This window comes from Chenopodium quinoa, unplaced genomic scaffold (assembly GCF_001683475.1).
Source record: "Chenopodium quinoa cultivar QQ74 unplaced genomic scaffold, ASM168347v1, whole genome shotgun sequence".
Classification (NCBI taxonomy): domain Eukaryota; kingdom Viridiplantae; phylum Streptophyta; class Magnoliopsida; order Caryophyllales; family Amaranthaceae; genus Chenopodium; species Chenopodium quinoa.
In genome coordinates this window covers 2,996,177-3,009,988 of record NW_018745675.1, presented here as the reverse complement: position 1 = coordinate 3,009,988, position 13,812 = coordinate 2,996,177, and the positions used below count along the sequence as shown (strand labels likewise).

At 46.2% G+C, this 13,812-nt stretch overlaps 1 protein-coding gene across 1 annotated transcript; it reads right to left on the bottom strand.

The window, feature by feature from the left end:
- Positions 1–429: 429 nt before the first annotated feature.
- On the bottom strand, positions 430–1,653 carry LOC110717214. Its single transcript, XM_021895866.1, has 2 exons — positions 952–1,653; positions 430–486 (listed from the first exon to the last, which is right to left on the bottom strand). Exons 1-2 carry the CDS (start codon positions 1,651–1,653, stop codon positions 430–432), a joined length of 759 nt encoding a protein of 252 aa, XP_021751558.1.
- Positions 1,654–13,812: the final 12,159 nt, after the last annotated feature.

The following is a 13,812-nucleotide window of genomic DNA, read 5'->3' as shown; positions in this document are numbered from 1 at the left end:
AAAGATTCTAATCAATGTAAGCATCACCCATACACTCACTCCTAATCTAAGCCTAATCCTCATTAGAGGAGAGAGAAAATGTAAAAACTTCCTTTAGAAAGTCTAAGAAATCGTTCAATTTATATTACAAGAAGAGAAAGAGGGAAATCCGAAAATTAAGATCGAAAACACCCAAAAGCCGCGCCCGAGGTGGCCGGATACGAGCACGCGGTGGCAAGGGGCCGCGCCCGCAGGGAGATTCTCCGAGGCATCTCTAGGTGTTGGCCAAAACTATAAACCCGCAAGGCCGCGCCTGCGGTGGCAGAGCCAGGCTGTCGCGCCACGGTGCAGCCCACCGCGCCACGGCGCATCCTGCCGGGCCACGGTGCATGCTGCAGGGCTGCGTGCTCTTGCTTGCTTCTTAGCGTCTTTATGGCTTCAAGGCTTCTTCTATTGAATTCTTTCGCCTTCTCTTTGGTCTTCAACATCGAGCAAAGTTCCAAGTACCTAGAAAAAAAGACCAAGAGAGTAAAGAGTGAAAGATCACATAGAAAAACACGCAAATCAAGCTAGAAGCTGAGCAAAAAGCATATTATTCGCAATTAAGGCCTAAAACCATAAACTAAGGCAAAATTTACTAGAAACAAGACTAAAAGGAATAGAAATAACAAAGAAACACCGAAATAAGACTAAAACTAAGGGAGAAAAACGCCCTAAAATGTGTCATAAATGTCACTTATCAACCTGCCTCAAGTGCACGTCTGTGGTCTGACTGCTGGTATTTAATATGTCTTGCGGGAGTTTGTTGTTGCCGATTTGTATCTTGTTGGGCCCGATATTGAGAGAGATTCTCTTTCCGAACAAATCCTCAATGTTTTCTTTTAGTTGAATGCAATCTTCGGTATAATGGCCGACATCTTTGTGTTACATGCAATACTTCTTTATAACTCGACCCTTGGATTTCATGGGTACCAGCTTGGCCCAATATTCCCTTTGCTGATTTACGGAATAGATTGTTGCCATTAGCGTGTTCAGCAGCGTATAATTGTTATACCGGCCAAGACCTTTTGCTAGCCTATCCGCCCTTTGTTGATTTTGTTCCGCTGGTCTACTCATTTCATGCATTGCGTTGTCAATCGGCCAACGACTTAACTCTGCTGGCGCCACTCTGTTGTTGGCCTTCAAGAGCTCTTCACTCTTAATGTATTCATGTGCCTTGTTGAATGCTGGGCCCAAATTTGAGAAGGTTTTCCAGGCCATATATTTTTTGAAGTCACAATCACTTAGCCCACTCATGAAGGCCATCATAACTATTTCCTGTTGCAGCTTGGGAATCGTATTGGCTTCGTTGTTGAATCGTCTAATGAAGTCCCTTAGAGATTCATCCTTCTTTTGACCGACCGCCATCAGTTCCCCTGACGATCTTTGCCTCGCGCTATTGCTTATGTACTGGCCTGTGAACATCTCCACCAGAGTTTTGAAGTAGTCAACTTGACCAGGTTCCAGGTTCGAGAACCAATCCGAAGCTGCTCCTGTCAGCGTTATCGGGAAGACTTTACACCACACGACATCCGTGTCGGTATATAACAACATATGACTTTCAAATGCCGCCACATATCTTTTGGGGTCACCTTTGCCGTCATATTTGCATGATGGAATTTTAATTTTTTCCATTCCCTGATCCAGGATTTCCTAAGTGAACGGAGAAACTCTCGGTTTGACCACGGCTCTAGCCACACGCCTAGATGGTCCACTGCTGGCTTCTTGCCTTCGAGGCCTTGAATCTTCAATCAGCGCACTATGAGGAGCTTGAAACTCCCTTTCCAACGGTCCTGACCTTAATGAGGGTGACCCATCTCGTGGTTGTCGGTGAGGTGGGGGTGCAGCCTAATTGAATTGACTTTCTAAATTAACAAACGCCGATAGATTGTGCCCTGTTTCCTCCTGCCCTGCTAGCAGTTGTCTCGTCGGCTTCCTTTCTTTCCCTAGACGTAGCACACATGACCCTGGCCATTAATTCCAACTCTTCGGGAGTGAACTCATCCTTAGGATCTGGCATTGCGGCACGAGGCCGCTCAGGTGTTATCGGCATATTTGTCGTATCATGAGAAATGAGGTGAGTTTTATCTTCCACCACAATCTTAGGCACATTGTTAACGGTCTTACTTGCACCGTTGAGGATACCGGTGTCATAGTTACGGTTATTGGTTTATGGGATGGGTACTATAATTTCATTGTTCCCCTCCATGACTACTTAAGGTTATTTGGATCATAGAAGTTATTACTTTCCCCTCCTTCTAGAGCCAATTATTCCGGGTGAGCTCCGGTAACTTGAATCTTAGGATCCGTAAAGGTTTATCGACCAATTAAGCACCTCCACAGTCAATGTTTAGGGTAAAAATACCCTATGCCACATGGCCCAATAGCATAGTGACACGTGGCAGCCCACCAGAGGCCCAACAGGATCAAATCAGATGCTCACACGTGGCATTGTACCCCCAATAGGGGAGCAGATCCTCATCTGCTATAAATAGAGGAAATTCCTCATTTATTACTCATTCATAAATAAAAACACAAAACCCGAGCTATATTAGTTGTGGAATTTCTCTGAATCAGTGAGAAAAACCCATTTACATTCCGCCCTTTTACCCATCCGGAATCATACTAACTTGATCGTCGGAGGCGGAACTCCACCCAACCGGAGTTTCGTGGTTTTGCAGGTACAGACGTCAGGCGCGCATACTCCGTATTGAAACTTTCCCAAGGGACTCTAAAAACCCCCAAAACATTTGGCGCCGTTTTTGGGGAGAGTACTACTGAGATGGCATTGGACTCTGTACCGTGTGCAAAGGGCAGCCGGCCTACGGTTGACCTTGAGGTCCATACGGACCGTGACAGTGGTGACGACTATGAAGTCGACACTTACATGGCCCTAGACGGGTCATTTCGTTCCAGGCGCACTCGTTCCAAAGAAAAGAAAGAACGGGGCCAAGACAAAGTTGGACCAAGCAACCCAGGCGGCAAGCACCCTGGGCAACCCCAGGCGGCGGAGGGCACAGCCCCCGTCACTTGAGACGAACTCATGAATCTTATGACTAGTTTCAAGGGGGAAATTAAAGACATAATCAAGAAGTCAACTGGCTCAAACAAGGGTTAGTCGGCAAAGAATCCTTCTCCCTCCGGGAAGAAGCAGGTTTAAGACCGGGTGCCTACTCCGCACCCCAAACCCAAGGGAACGGATGGGCCCCTAATCGACCTCTCTAAACTTCGTTTCCCTTAATCAGAGCAAAGGAAGGCCATCCAGCAGGTACAACAGGATGGGTCCTAAAAGACTTACTCTGACACCCAAATCTTCATCCAGGCGAAGAGAAGTCAGCACATGTGTGAGTCGGCTTCAACGTCGACCTACCCAGATAGTTTCCGAAATACTTCAATGAAGAATTCGGAGACGCATCAAGGGACTCAGTCACGCGGCATGTCCGTACGTACTAGACCTCATGTTATCTAGCAGGCCCCGTATGTGCCCCAACAGCAATACGCGCCGTATGGATCCCCATTCATGCAGTCAGCCCCTTTTGGGGACCATGCGGCATATCAGGTCCAGCCTATGGACTGGCAACTCCGGCTGCTAAACCTTGGGGAACAGCTTCGGATTTCTCCCGGGAAATAACTGAGGCGACACAGCCGGCCAAGGTTAAAAATGTGTTTGTCGGTACCTACGACGGTACCACCAACCCGAAAGACCACCTAATGGCATACACCAACCTCATGTACCTACAGGGGTTGGATGATGCCGCCTGGTGCAGATTCTTCCCGGCTACATTGAAGGGCATAACCCAACGATGGTTTGGCAACCTGCCGGCTGGGTGCATCAATAACTTCAAGACGCTTGCATACTTGTTCGCGTCTAACTTCTCCATGAACATCCCTGCCAAAAAGACAAGTATCGACCTAGGGGCTATTCAGCAGGGTGAAAAGGAGGGACTTTTGTCTTATGTTAGGCGGTTCAATCTGATGAGAATTCAGATTCAGGGGCTGTCTGACGAAGTTGCATAAACAGACTTCTTCAAGGGTCTGAAGGATGGGTCAACCTTCAAGTTTGACCTGGTCCGCAAGAGGGTTGGTACCCTCCAAGAGGCACTGATGGAGGCTGAAGCCTATATACAGGCGATGGAACTCTGTGCCGTCAAGCACTCGTCGGAACCCAAGAGGTCCAACAAAAGAGACAGCTGGAGAAAAAAGAAGAAAAGAAAAGAAAAGAAGTCTGGGCAGCAGACCGCACTGGCCAGCCGTCCTAGAAGAAACAGAGAAAGTTGGAACCGTACGTCCCCAAGTACGAGTTCAATAAGGACTGCTCCTCCATCCTCATGGAGATAAAAGACCGGTTGACCCTTGGAAAACCGGCTGCAATGAAAAGCTCTGTCAAGAACACGGACAAAAGCAAGTACTATCAGTTCCATGAGGATGTCGGCCACGACACCAATGGTTGTTATAGTCTCAGACGGATATTGGACCGTCTGGCTGAGGAGGGGGCATTGAAATCCTACCTGGTAAAGTCCAAGGGCAACTCGAAATCAAATGGCGGACAACCGTCAAAGAAGCCGGCTGTGAGCTCTGAAACTGATGAAGAGCACATCTTCACCATAGCAGGTGGCTTCTCAAGTGGGGTTCCTACCATACGGGGTACCAAGGATAACATCCGGAAGCTATCTAACCCAGAGGATGAGGGCAAGGCGTCAAAAGACACCTTTCCTGAGGTCTTCATCTCTGAGAAGGATCGGGGTATGGTCAGGCAGCCCCACGATGATCCCATTGTCATCGAATGCAAGGTTGCCAACCAACGAGTTGGCCGGATCTTAATTGATATCGGGAGCTCGTCTGACCTGATCAGCTACCAGTGCTTGACAAAGCTCAAGTACAAGCCTAGCAATATGCACAAGGCTCCCCACCCCCTAGTCGGCTTTGGGGGAGGAGTAGTGCATCCGGTGGGGAGGATTGACCTACCCATCCGGCTAGGAGAGAAGAGGGAAGGCCGGCACATGGTCGTCAAATTTTTGGTGGTCGAGGAATTGACCGCCTAAAATCTCATATTGGGCCGTCCTACCCTCAACGAGTCCAAGTCAGTCATCATCCCATCCCTCATGATGATTAAGTTTGAGAGGGATGACGGGTCAGTCGGTGCCTTGCGCGGGGATCAGAAGACGGCTAGGGAGTGCTACCTCTCAGACGTCAAGCCGACTGCTATAGCAGCCGGCAATACCAAGGAGCCCGTCGACCTCGATGATAAGGAAGCCGCGCCTACTCCCAAGGCAGCCGGCAAAAGGCGAAAGGCGGACCAATTGGCCCCTGCCAGAAAAAAGAAAAATAACAATCACTGACTGGCAAAAGGCCGGATGACTCCCGATCCCAGCCGGCTGGTGAGAGCATTGATGTCATCCTGGACGACAGCCGCCTTGAGAAAACCGTCAAAGTAAGGACGGTTGCTTTTGAAATGTTGGGAGCAGACTTGCTCCAACTTCTGAGAGAGTTCAAAGGTATATTCGCCTTTGAAGTGGAGGAGATGTCAGGTGTCAGCCCGGATTTAGCCGTTCATAAACTCGCTGTTGATCCCAAAAAGAAGCCGATCTTTGGTGTTGAGTATGGGAAGTTTCTCAGATTTCTGATTGATCAAAGAGGCATAGAGGCCAATCCAGAAAAGGTGCAGGCGGTGATTGACATGAAGTCACCCCGCACCGTCAAGGAGGCCCAGAAGCTAACCGGTTGCCTAGCGGGCTTAGGAAGATTCCTTAGCCGGTCAAGTGACAAGTGCCTTTACTTCTTCTAAGAAATCAGGAAGAGGTCTAGATTTGAATGGGGAGAGGAAGTTGAGGCGGCATTTCGGAGGTTAAAGCAACACTTGCATTATTTACCAAGGTTAGTGAGTCCCCTGCCTAAGGAGGTTCTCTACATGTACCTAGCTGTCTTAGATCACTCCCTTAGTGTTGTTATCCTTGCTGAGAGAGACGACAAACAGCTCCTGGTGTATTTCATCAGCCATATACTCAGAAATGTTGAGCTACGGTACCCAATGATTGAAAATTTTGGGTTGGCTCTTTACAAAGCAGTCAAGCGGTTGAAGCCTTACTTCTTGGCTCATCCGGTGATTGTCTATACTGATCAGCTACTCAAGTGTCCAATGACTACTATAGAGTCATCCGGCAGAATGATCAAGTGGGTTGTTGAAATGCAAAGCCTGGAGATAACTTGCAAACCTAGGCGGGCAGTGAAAGGTCAGGCGTTTGCCGACTTCATTGTTGAAATGACTAGGCCGGCACAGCTGGAGAATATCGATTAGGTTTGGAAGTTATTTGTAGACGGAAGTTCTACCTTGAACGGCTGTGGTGCAGGCGTAATTTTCAAGTCTCCGGAAGGAGACACATACGAGTATGCACTACGGTTCATGTTTCAAGCTTCAAATAATGAAGCTGAATATGAGGCCCTGTTAGCCGGTATACGCATGTGTAAGGCGACAGGGGCAAGAAAGGTTGACGCCTGTTCTGATTCTCAATTGATCGTTAGCCAATTCAATGGTGACTACGAGGCCACCCATCCAGCAATGATCAAATACCTTCAGGCAGTCAAAGATGAGGCAGGGACACTAGACAAATTTCATCTAAGTCAGGTGCCCTAGTTAGAAAACAATCAGGCGGATGCTTTGTCAAAAGTGGCCTCATCCGCCACATGTGCTGCGCCTAGGTTAGTCTTCTAGGAGGTCATGGAAAAAATAAGTATTGAGCATGATCCCATTGGAGTTCTTGACCAAAGCTCTACCTAGATGGACCTCATCCGGGAATATTTGGTAGATGAGACACTGTCGGATGCCCCTTCAGAAGCGGCAGCACTGAAAAAGCGAGCTCTGAGCTTCAAAATGTACAAAGGGGAACTCTTCAGAAAGGGTTACCTCCAGCCGTTGCTGAAGTGTGTTACCCTAGAAAGGGGAAAAGAGGTGCTAGAGGACCTGCATGCAGGCTTTTGTGAATCACATATAGGCGGCAGGACTCTAGCAAAGAGGACCAGGCGGCAAGGATACTTTTGGCCCACCCTTGAGGCAAACGCCATGGAATTCGTGAAGAAATTTGATAAGTGCCAGAGGTTTGGCCGGCTCATACACCGTCCGGCAACAAATCTGACGGCTATCTACAGCCTGGTTACATCTGCAAAATGGGGCATGGACATCTTAGGTCCATATATGCCTGCCACAGGTGGCAGAAGATAAATTCTGGTGGTTGTAGACTACCTCACCAAATGGGTTGAGGCAAAGGCGGTCAAGGGCATCAAGACAAAGGATGTCATCTCCTTCATGTGGAGGAACATTATCACCCGGTTTGGGGTTCCTATGTCTATGGTCTTTGACAATGGCCCTCAATTTGAACACATACCCTCAAGAGTTGGTTGGGAGATCAGGGGATCTCACATTGTTTTGCATCCGTTGGCCGGCCCCAAACAAACGGTCAAGTTGAAGCCTTCAACAAGCTCATCTCAGACGACATAAAAAAGAAGATTGAAAGAGCTGGCGGTCTTTGGGTGGATGAGTTACCTCACGTCCTTTGGGCCATCTGAACAACTGAAAAGGGGGAAACCGGTGAAACCCCGTTTCTCATGACATACGGCACTAAAACCGTCTTGCCAATTGAACTTTATAAGCCAACACTCCGAGTCATGCTCTATGATGAAGAGGCTAATTAGGAGGACATGCGTCTTGCATTAGATTCACTCTCAGAGCGCAGGGGCAATGCCACCTTGCGTCATGAGATATACTGTCTGAGAATAACAAGGGATTACAACAAAAGAGTACACAAACGACCCCTCAAAGTGGGGACTTTGTGCTACGTAAGATGGAGGCAACCGATAGGGCGAATAAATAAGGAAAGCTAACCCCTAATTGGGAAGGCCACTACCGGATTTTGAAGAAGTTAGAGGTGGCACCTACCGCCTGGAAACACCAGACGGCAGGCAGCTAGCCAGAAGCTGGAACGTAGATAACTTGAAAAAGTACTACTTCTAAGGAGTTGTAAATATTTTTGTAAATAGAGTATAATAATGAAAAGGATACTTTATTTCAATTATTTTTGTATAAAGTCCCATGTGCAATGCACAGCCGGACACCTTCTAAGTCCCTCGTGCAATGCACAACCGGGCACCTTCTAAGTCCCAACTGTGCAATGCACGACCGGGCACTCGTTTACTCGAACTGAGTAAAAGGCCAAGTACCTAAATTAGCTATTCAAAAGGCCCAAGGCCAATACATTTAATAACCGCCTACTCTTACCAAGATCAGGCATCCGGCGATACCCATTTGGGTGAATTCGTCGAAGAGAACATCTCCCTTCCGGGTGGTACACTATTCTACGAGTCATAGACTTAAATGGCTTTAACTGGTTAGGTTAAAGATAAACCATGGCCGTTTGAATGACCTATCGCAATCAAGATACACTCGGTTATTGCTCCAAGGAAATACAGACGATAAATTAAATCTTGTTAAGCAGCCGACTTTTGCCCAAAAGCACCCTAGCCGGCCCACGCTCCCATATGTAAGGTCAAACCTTGTTGACCTTAGCATCCATCTGGCTATTGTCCAAAGGAAGTACAGGTGGTAATCTATATTTTTGTACGCAACCAGCTTTTGCGAAGGAGCATTACAGCCAGTACGATTTGAAACGCATACGTCCGGCGCAAGGCTACCTGCATGGCACCAAAGGCATTGACTGGTACCCAAGTGGTAACATTCAGTCGGGCGAGCGGGTACCCTAAGTTCAATTCAGCCGGCACAGCCGGCAGATTCAACTTGGATCAATCCTGTTGTATAACGGTCAAGGACCGCCTAATCGTTCATCCGGATGCTTATGGACGGCTGCCTGCTTAGAGTTGGTAACTATAAGCAAACAACCATCCAAGGGCAAGCAGAGCCAGTGCATCCGGCATATCATAAGATTTCATGCAAAGCAAAGAGTGCATGAATTTAAAAGAATTGAAAATATATAAAGCAAACCGACACAGTCGGCATATGTATATATATGTATATATATAGTGTGGATCATGTGAAAAAGGGTGTAAAGATGAAAACTAAAAACATACAATCTCCACCGTCCATAAAATTCAATGGTTGAGATTAGATCCATGCTAATTATTTTCTCTCTCCTCTCTCTTCTCTTTCCTACCTTCTCTCTTTTAATTTCTCGAATCCCCCAGCTTCAATTTCTCCCATTTATCATTTTCTCTCTCCTCCAATTCCCCCAAAAAAAAACCCTAGATCTCTCCATCGCTTCGCCGTTCACGGCGCACTTCTTTCTCTCTCCTCCGTCGACTTCTTCACCGGATCGCTTAAATTGTGTTCTCCTTGTTTCAGATTGCTGAATTTGTAAGTTTTTGTTCTATCTTCAAACCCTAGATTTTAATTCATTTTCTAGGATTTTCGTTTTGATTTCATGAATAGAGCTCAGTTTTCGATCTCGAATCGTTCGATAAGAGTAATTCGCTGCTTAAGCTTTTCGTTTTTTTTTTGCTCAGTTTCGTGTCTGAATTTTGAATTAGTTGAGAGGAGTGAAAAGAAGAGGAGAGAGCGAGTGAACTCGGCCGAATTGGTTGAATCGGTTGCTGAGTCGAAGGATGACGGTGGTTGTGGAGGAGGGATGAAGGAGAACATTGACGTACTGAGCAGTGTTTAATTAATGGATGCTCCTTCTACGAGAGCTCGCGCTAATTATGATTATCTCATCAAACTCCTTTTAATCGGCAATAGTGGTAATGTATTTATTATATGGTTGAATATGCTTTTTTTAAATCTTTGATTGTTTCTCAGTTTGTAATCAAATTGATTGATTTGTGATATTTGTGGCATTGTGTTTGTTGTGTTAATGCACGACATTGCTGGTTTGTCAATCTCATTTCTCTTTTGAGGCCAAGGAAGTTTGGTTTACGGTCTAGGAAATGGATTAATCATGGGCGTAGTGTGTTATCATCTGATGATTTTTAGCATTTCAGTGTGTTGAAGTGCAGGATGTGGTCTACTGGTCTGATTGGTTGTTGTTCTGCAATGTATTATTAATTTGTTGATCTTGTCTTGCTTTTGAATCCGAGGAAGCTGCTGGTGTAATGATGAAAAATGGATTAATCTTAGGATTAGACATATTATCATATGATGATTGATAGCATATTGAGTTTGCGAGGTTGTATGTGGTTTTTGCTGCATTGCTGGCTTGTTGATCTTCTTTCCTTCCCTTACACAGGGTGGAACCTTGGTTTTTCGGCAATATAATAGCATTGGCACATGGATTATTCATGGATATAATGATGTTATCATATGATAATTAAGTATGTTAGTGATTTACCATGTAGGATGTATATCCTCGTAATAATTGGGGGTTTTTTTGACACAAAGCAAAGCTTAGCATTTATTAATTTTGTTATAGTGACTCTTAATTTAGTGCAATAATATGAGTTATTAGCTTTATTGTTTTTGTGTGTCGAAAGTCTATTAGCTCAATTGGTCGAGCATTGTGTACTTGCATTGATGTGGGTTCGAATCCTACATAGGCTTATATATAGTGATCTTTTTAAAATGTAGTCAAAATTAATATATTAACCTAACCTCTGTGTAAATGTTAAATTGATATTGTTACTTTATTTTTATATATAGTGACCTCTGGGTAAATGGTGTCAAATTGATATAATTACTTGAAGTATATATATAGTTACCTTATTTTCGTATATAATGACCTTAGTATCATGGAAATGTTGTCAAAATTGACGTAGTTACCTTATTTTTATATATAGTGACCTTTATGTAAATGGTGTCAAAAACTCAGTCGATATAGTTATCATATTTTTGTATATAGTGACCTCAATGTAAATGTTGTAAAAATTGATATAGTTACCCTTTTTTTTTTGTATATAGTGACTTCTATGAATAGGATCAAAATTGATATAGTTACCCTATTTTTGTATATAGTTACGTTATTTTTATATATGGTGACTCTACGTTATTTTATTTTTTTAAACCGTTAGATCTTGTTAGTAATAATGGATGGTTGAGTTTTTCTGTTTTTAGTTTTCACCATAAGCTCTGTTTTTAGCGGAACCTCCCCATATATATATATATACATATATATATATATATATATATATATATATATATATATATATATATATATATGAAATTTAAAATTCAAAATGTTAGCCGGACCCCTATCCGGGAAAGTGATACAGAAATTCATGGCTCGCAGGCCGATAAAAAGAAAGAAAGAAAATTTTTGCATTCTATTGCTGCTCCTGCTGTGGCTGCTGCTCCGCCTGTTGGCCCTGACCGGCATTAGGGGCATCCTATGTCTGCTGGGGTTGGGCTTCTCCGCCTCCACCCGGCACTCCCTCATCTACCTGATCATCCCCTAAGCCGGCCCACTCCTCGAAGGGCGCTGGCTGCTTAAGCCCGAGGACTTGAGCATCAAATACCTCTGTTGCGTATTTATACCTCAAGTCGAAGAAGGCATAGTCGGTGTCCGGGTGGATCATGGACCATGCCATCTTCATGCGTGCTTCGCAGTCAAACTCATTCTCGGTCACCAGCCGGGCCTGCTCAGCCGACAACTGGTCCTGAGCTTCCTTCTTGGACTTGACCAACTCGTTCTTGGTCTTGTCCAGCTCCTCCCTAAGCTAGGTGACTTCATCCTTCTCAGCATCCTTCAAATCCTGGATGTCGGCTTTGAGCTGGTCAATCTGGAGTTGTCGGTCGGCAGCAGTCTGATTGGCTGTATCGGTAGCAGCCGTCAACTCCCGGATGAGTTCTTCCTGTTTCATCTCCTGGGCTTTAGTTTCGATTTCAAGCATTAGGGAGTTGTATTGACAGACATCAATTAATTCGGATGCCCGTTTCTGGGCATCCCTTACCTCCTCTTGCGTCTTCCGCAAGGGGGTTTTCAACCCATCCACCCTTAGCAACGCCTACAGAGACAACCAAAAAAGAAGTTAGTTTCAGTCATTAGTAGACCGGCAACTAGCAATCTTGCACAAAAATAGCTCATCCGATAAATAAGCAAATTGCACAAAAGTACCCCATCCGGTAACTTACCTCAGCTAGCAGCGAGGTGATCCGGTCAAGGTTGACCTGGTTGATACCCGACACAGCCTCCTTCTCGGACCAGGTGAGGTCCTCAGCATTCTCTTAGCGTAGTTTTGCATATCCGGCCAACGAGAAGCAGTATCTGCATCATGAGAAGGAGCCTTGGTTATCAGGCTGAGGGGTGCCACCACCCCCAGCCGCATTTGAGCCGGATGTAATAGCACGCACCCGGCTAGAAGGAGCCTCAGGCTCCCTAGATCCTACCCCAGCCGGACCTGAGCTTAAGCCCAGGCTCTGCAGACTCTTGCCTGCTATTGTGGGTCTATCTGGAGCCAGCACCCCACCGGCTGAGGTTAGCGCAAGGCCGTTTGAGACCCTTCGCCTTTGAGAAGCAGGCTGAGGGAGTTCCTCCCCTGGTCTTCTAACCATCTGACGCAGGGAGCGAGGAATGTTCTGGCTTCCCGTCTATAAAAGACGAAAACAACAAGTCAGTATCAAAGCTATTTGCAAGATATACAGACGGCGTAGGGTCAGCCGGTGCTTACCCCGCTCGTCCGGGCCGCAAGTTGGGCTCGTTTTTGTTCAAGCAGCTCCTTCCTAATCTCGGCAGTTGACTTAGGCAGAGTTTTTTCTGGAGGAGTCATCTCGAGTCCTTTCTTTGCAAAACAACAAAAGAAAATATGTAAGAGCATTCAAGCATCATACAGGCGGCAAAATACGTCGGTTAAGCAGTAAACCTACATTTATCCCAAAAAGTGCTGAGACCGTAGGAGGAGAGGAACGCCTCGTCTTTGAACCAGTCCGGATGAGGGACCTGGAATTTGGGGACAATGATTTGTGTCCCATCATCTAGTTGCTGAGTAGTTTTCTTAAATAGTCCCAGCTCCATAATGGCATCCCAAGCCTCAGCCGGCACCCTTGGAAGGGCGCACTTCTTTCCCAATAGAGTCGGGTTCTTATTGTAACGGCGCATCCGGTGATTAGCAGCCGTAGATGGGGAAGAGACGAAATAAAACTTGCTCTTCCAACTAGTCTACTTGGAGGGCTTCTCCAAGGTCATCATATATTCCGGATGCGTGGTGAGTGTGTACCACACATTTCAGCCGCCTGGGGCACGGCTCAGGTAGTGCATGTGCGCGAACGCCTCCTAGCTAGGCGTCACGTCCTGCATCTCGTAGGCGGCTATGTATCCAATGATGTTCACCCAAGAGTTGGGTGTGAGCTGCCAGACACCAAGGTCGTAACCTCGTAGAATGGCTTTAATTGTTTTATGGAGAGGAAACCGGAGGCCGGCTTTGAATGCCGCCTCATAGCAGCCAAAATAATTGTCGGCATGCTCCAGGTCGTCTTCCTAGATGAAGGTTGCGATAGCAGGCGGGACGCTAACCTCCCAGCCGGCCCCTACCAAGCTCTTCTCCAAAAATGCCGGGAGTGTTGCGTTTAACGTCACAACATCCTGGGCGCTCATGTGCGTCTCCAATGGATTATTTATTGAAGGCTAGTTATATGCCTCCTCATTATCTTGAGGGGCATCCGGTGTCATGGTAGACTCAATAGATCCGGCTTCCTGGTCGGTTTCCTTACCGCTTGAGCTCCCGGTTTCTTCAAGAATCTCATCACTAGGTGTACTCGGGACGCCCGGTTGGTCAAAAGGAACATGTTCAACCGGAGTTCCGGCTGAATCATCTGATTGGTACTCGGGGTCAACAACTGTTTTCCTTGTCCGAGCCATTTTGTCC

What these genes read in the sequence shown, in the direction of transcription:
- LOC110717214 (XM_021895866.1), bottom strand. Translation starts at nt 1,653, where the DNA reads ATGGAAAAAATTAAAATTCCATCATGCAAATATGACGGCAAAGGTGAC. An exon ending in GGGAATATTGGGCCAAGCTG is followed by an intron (nt 487 to 951) that starts GTACCCATGAAA and finishes CTTTTTTTCTAG; the next exon opens with GTACTTGGAACTTTGCTCGA.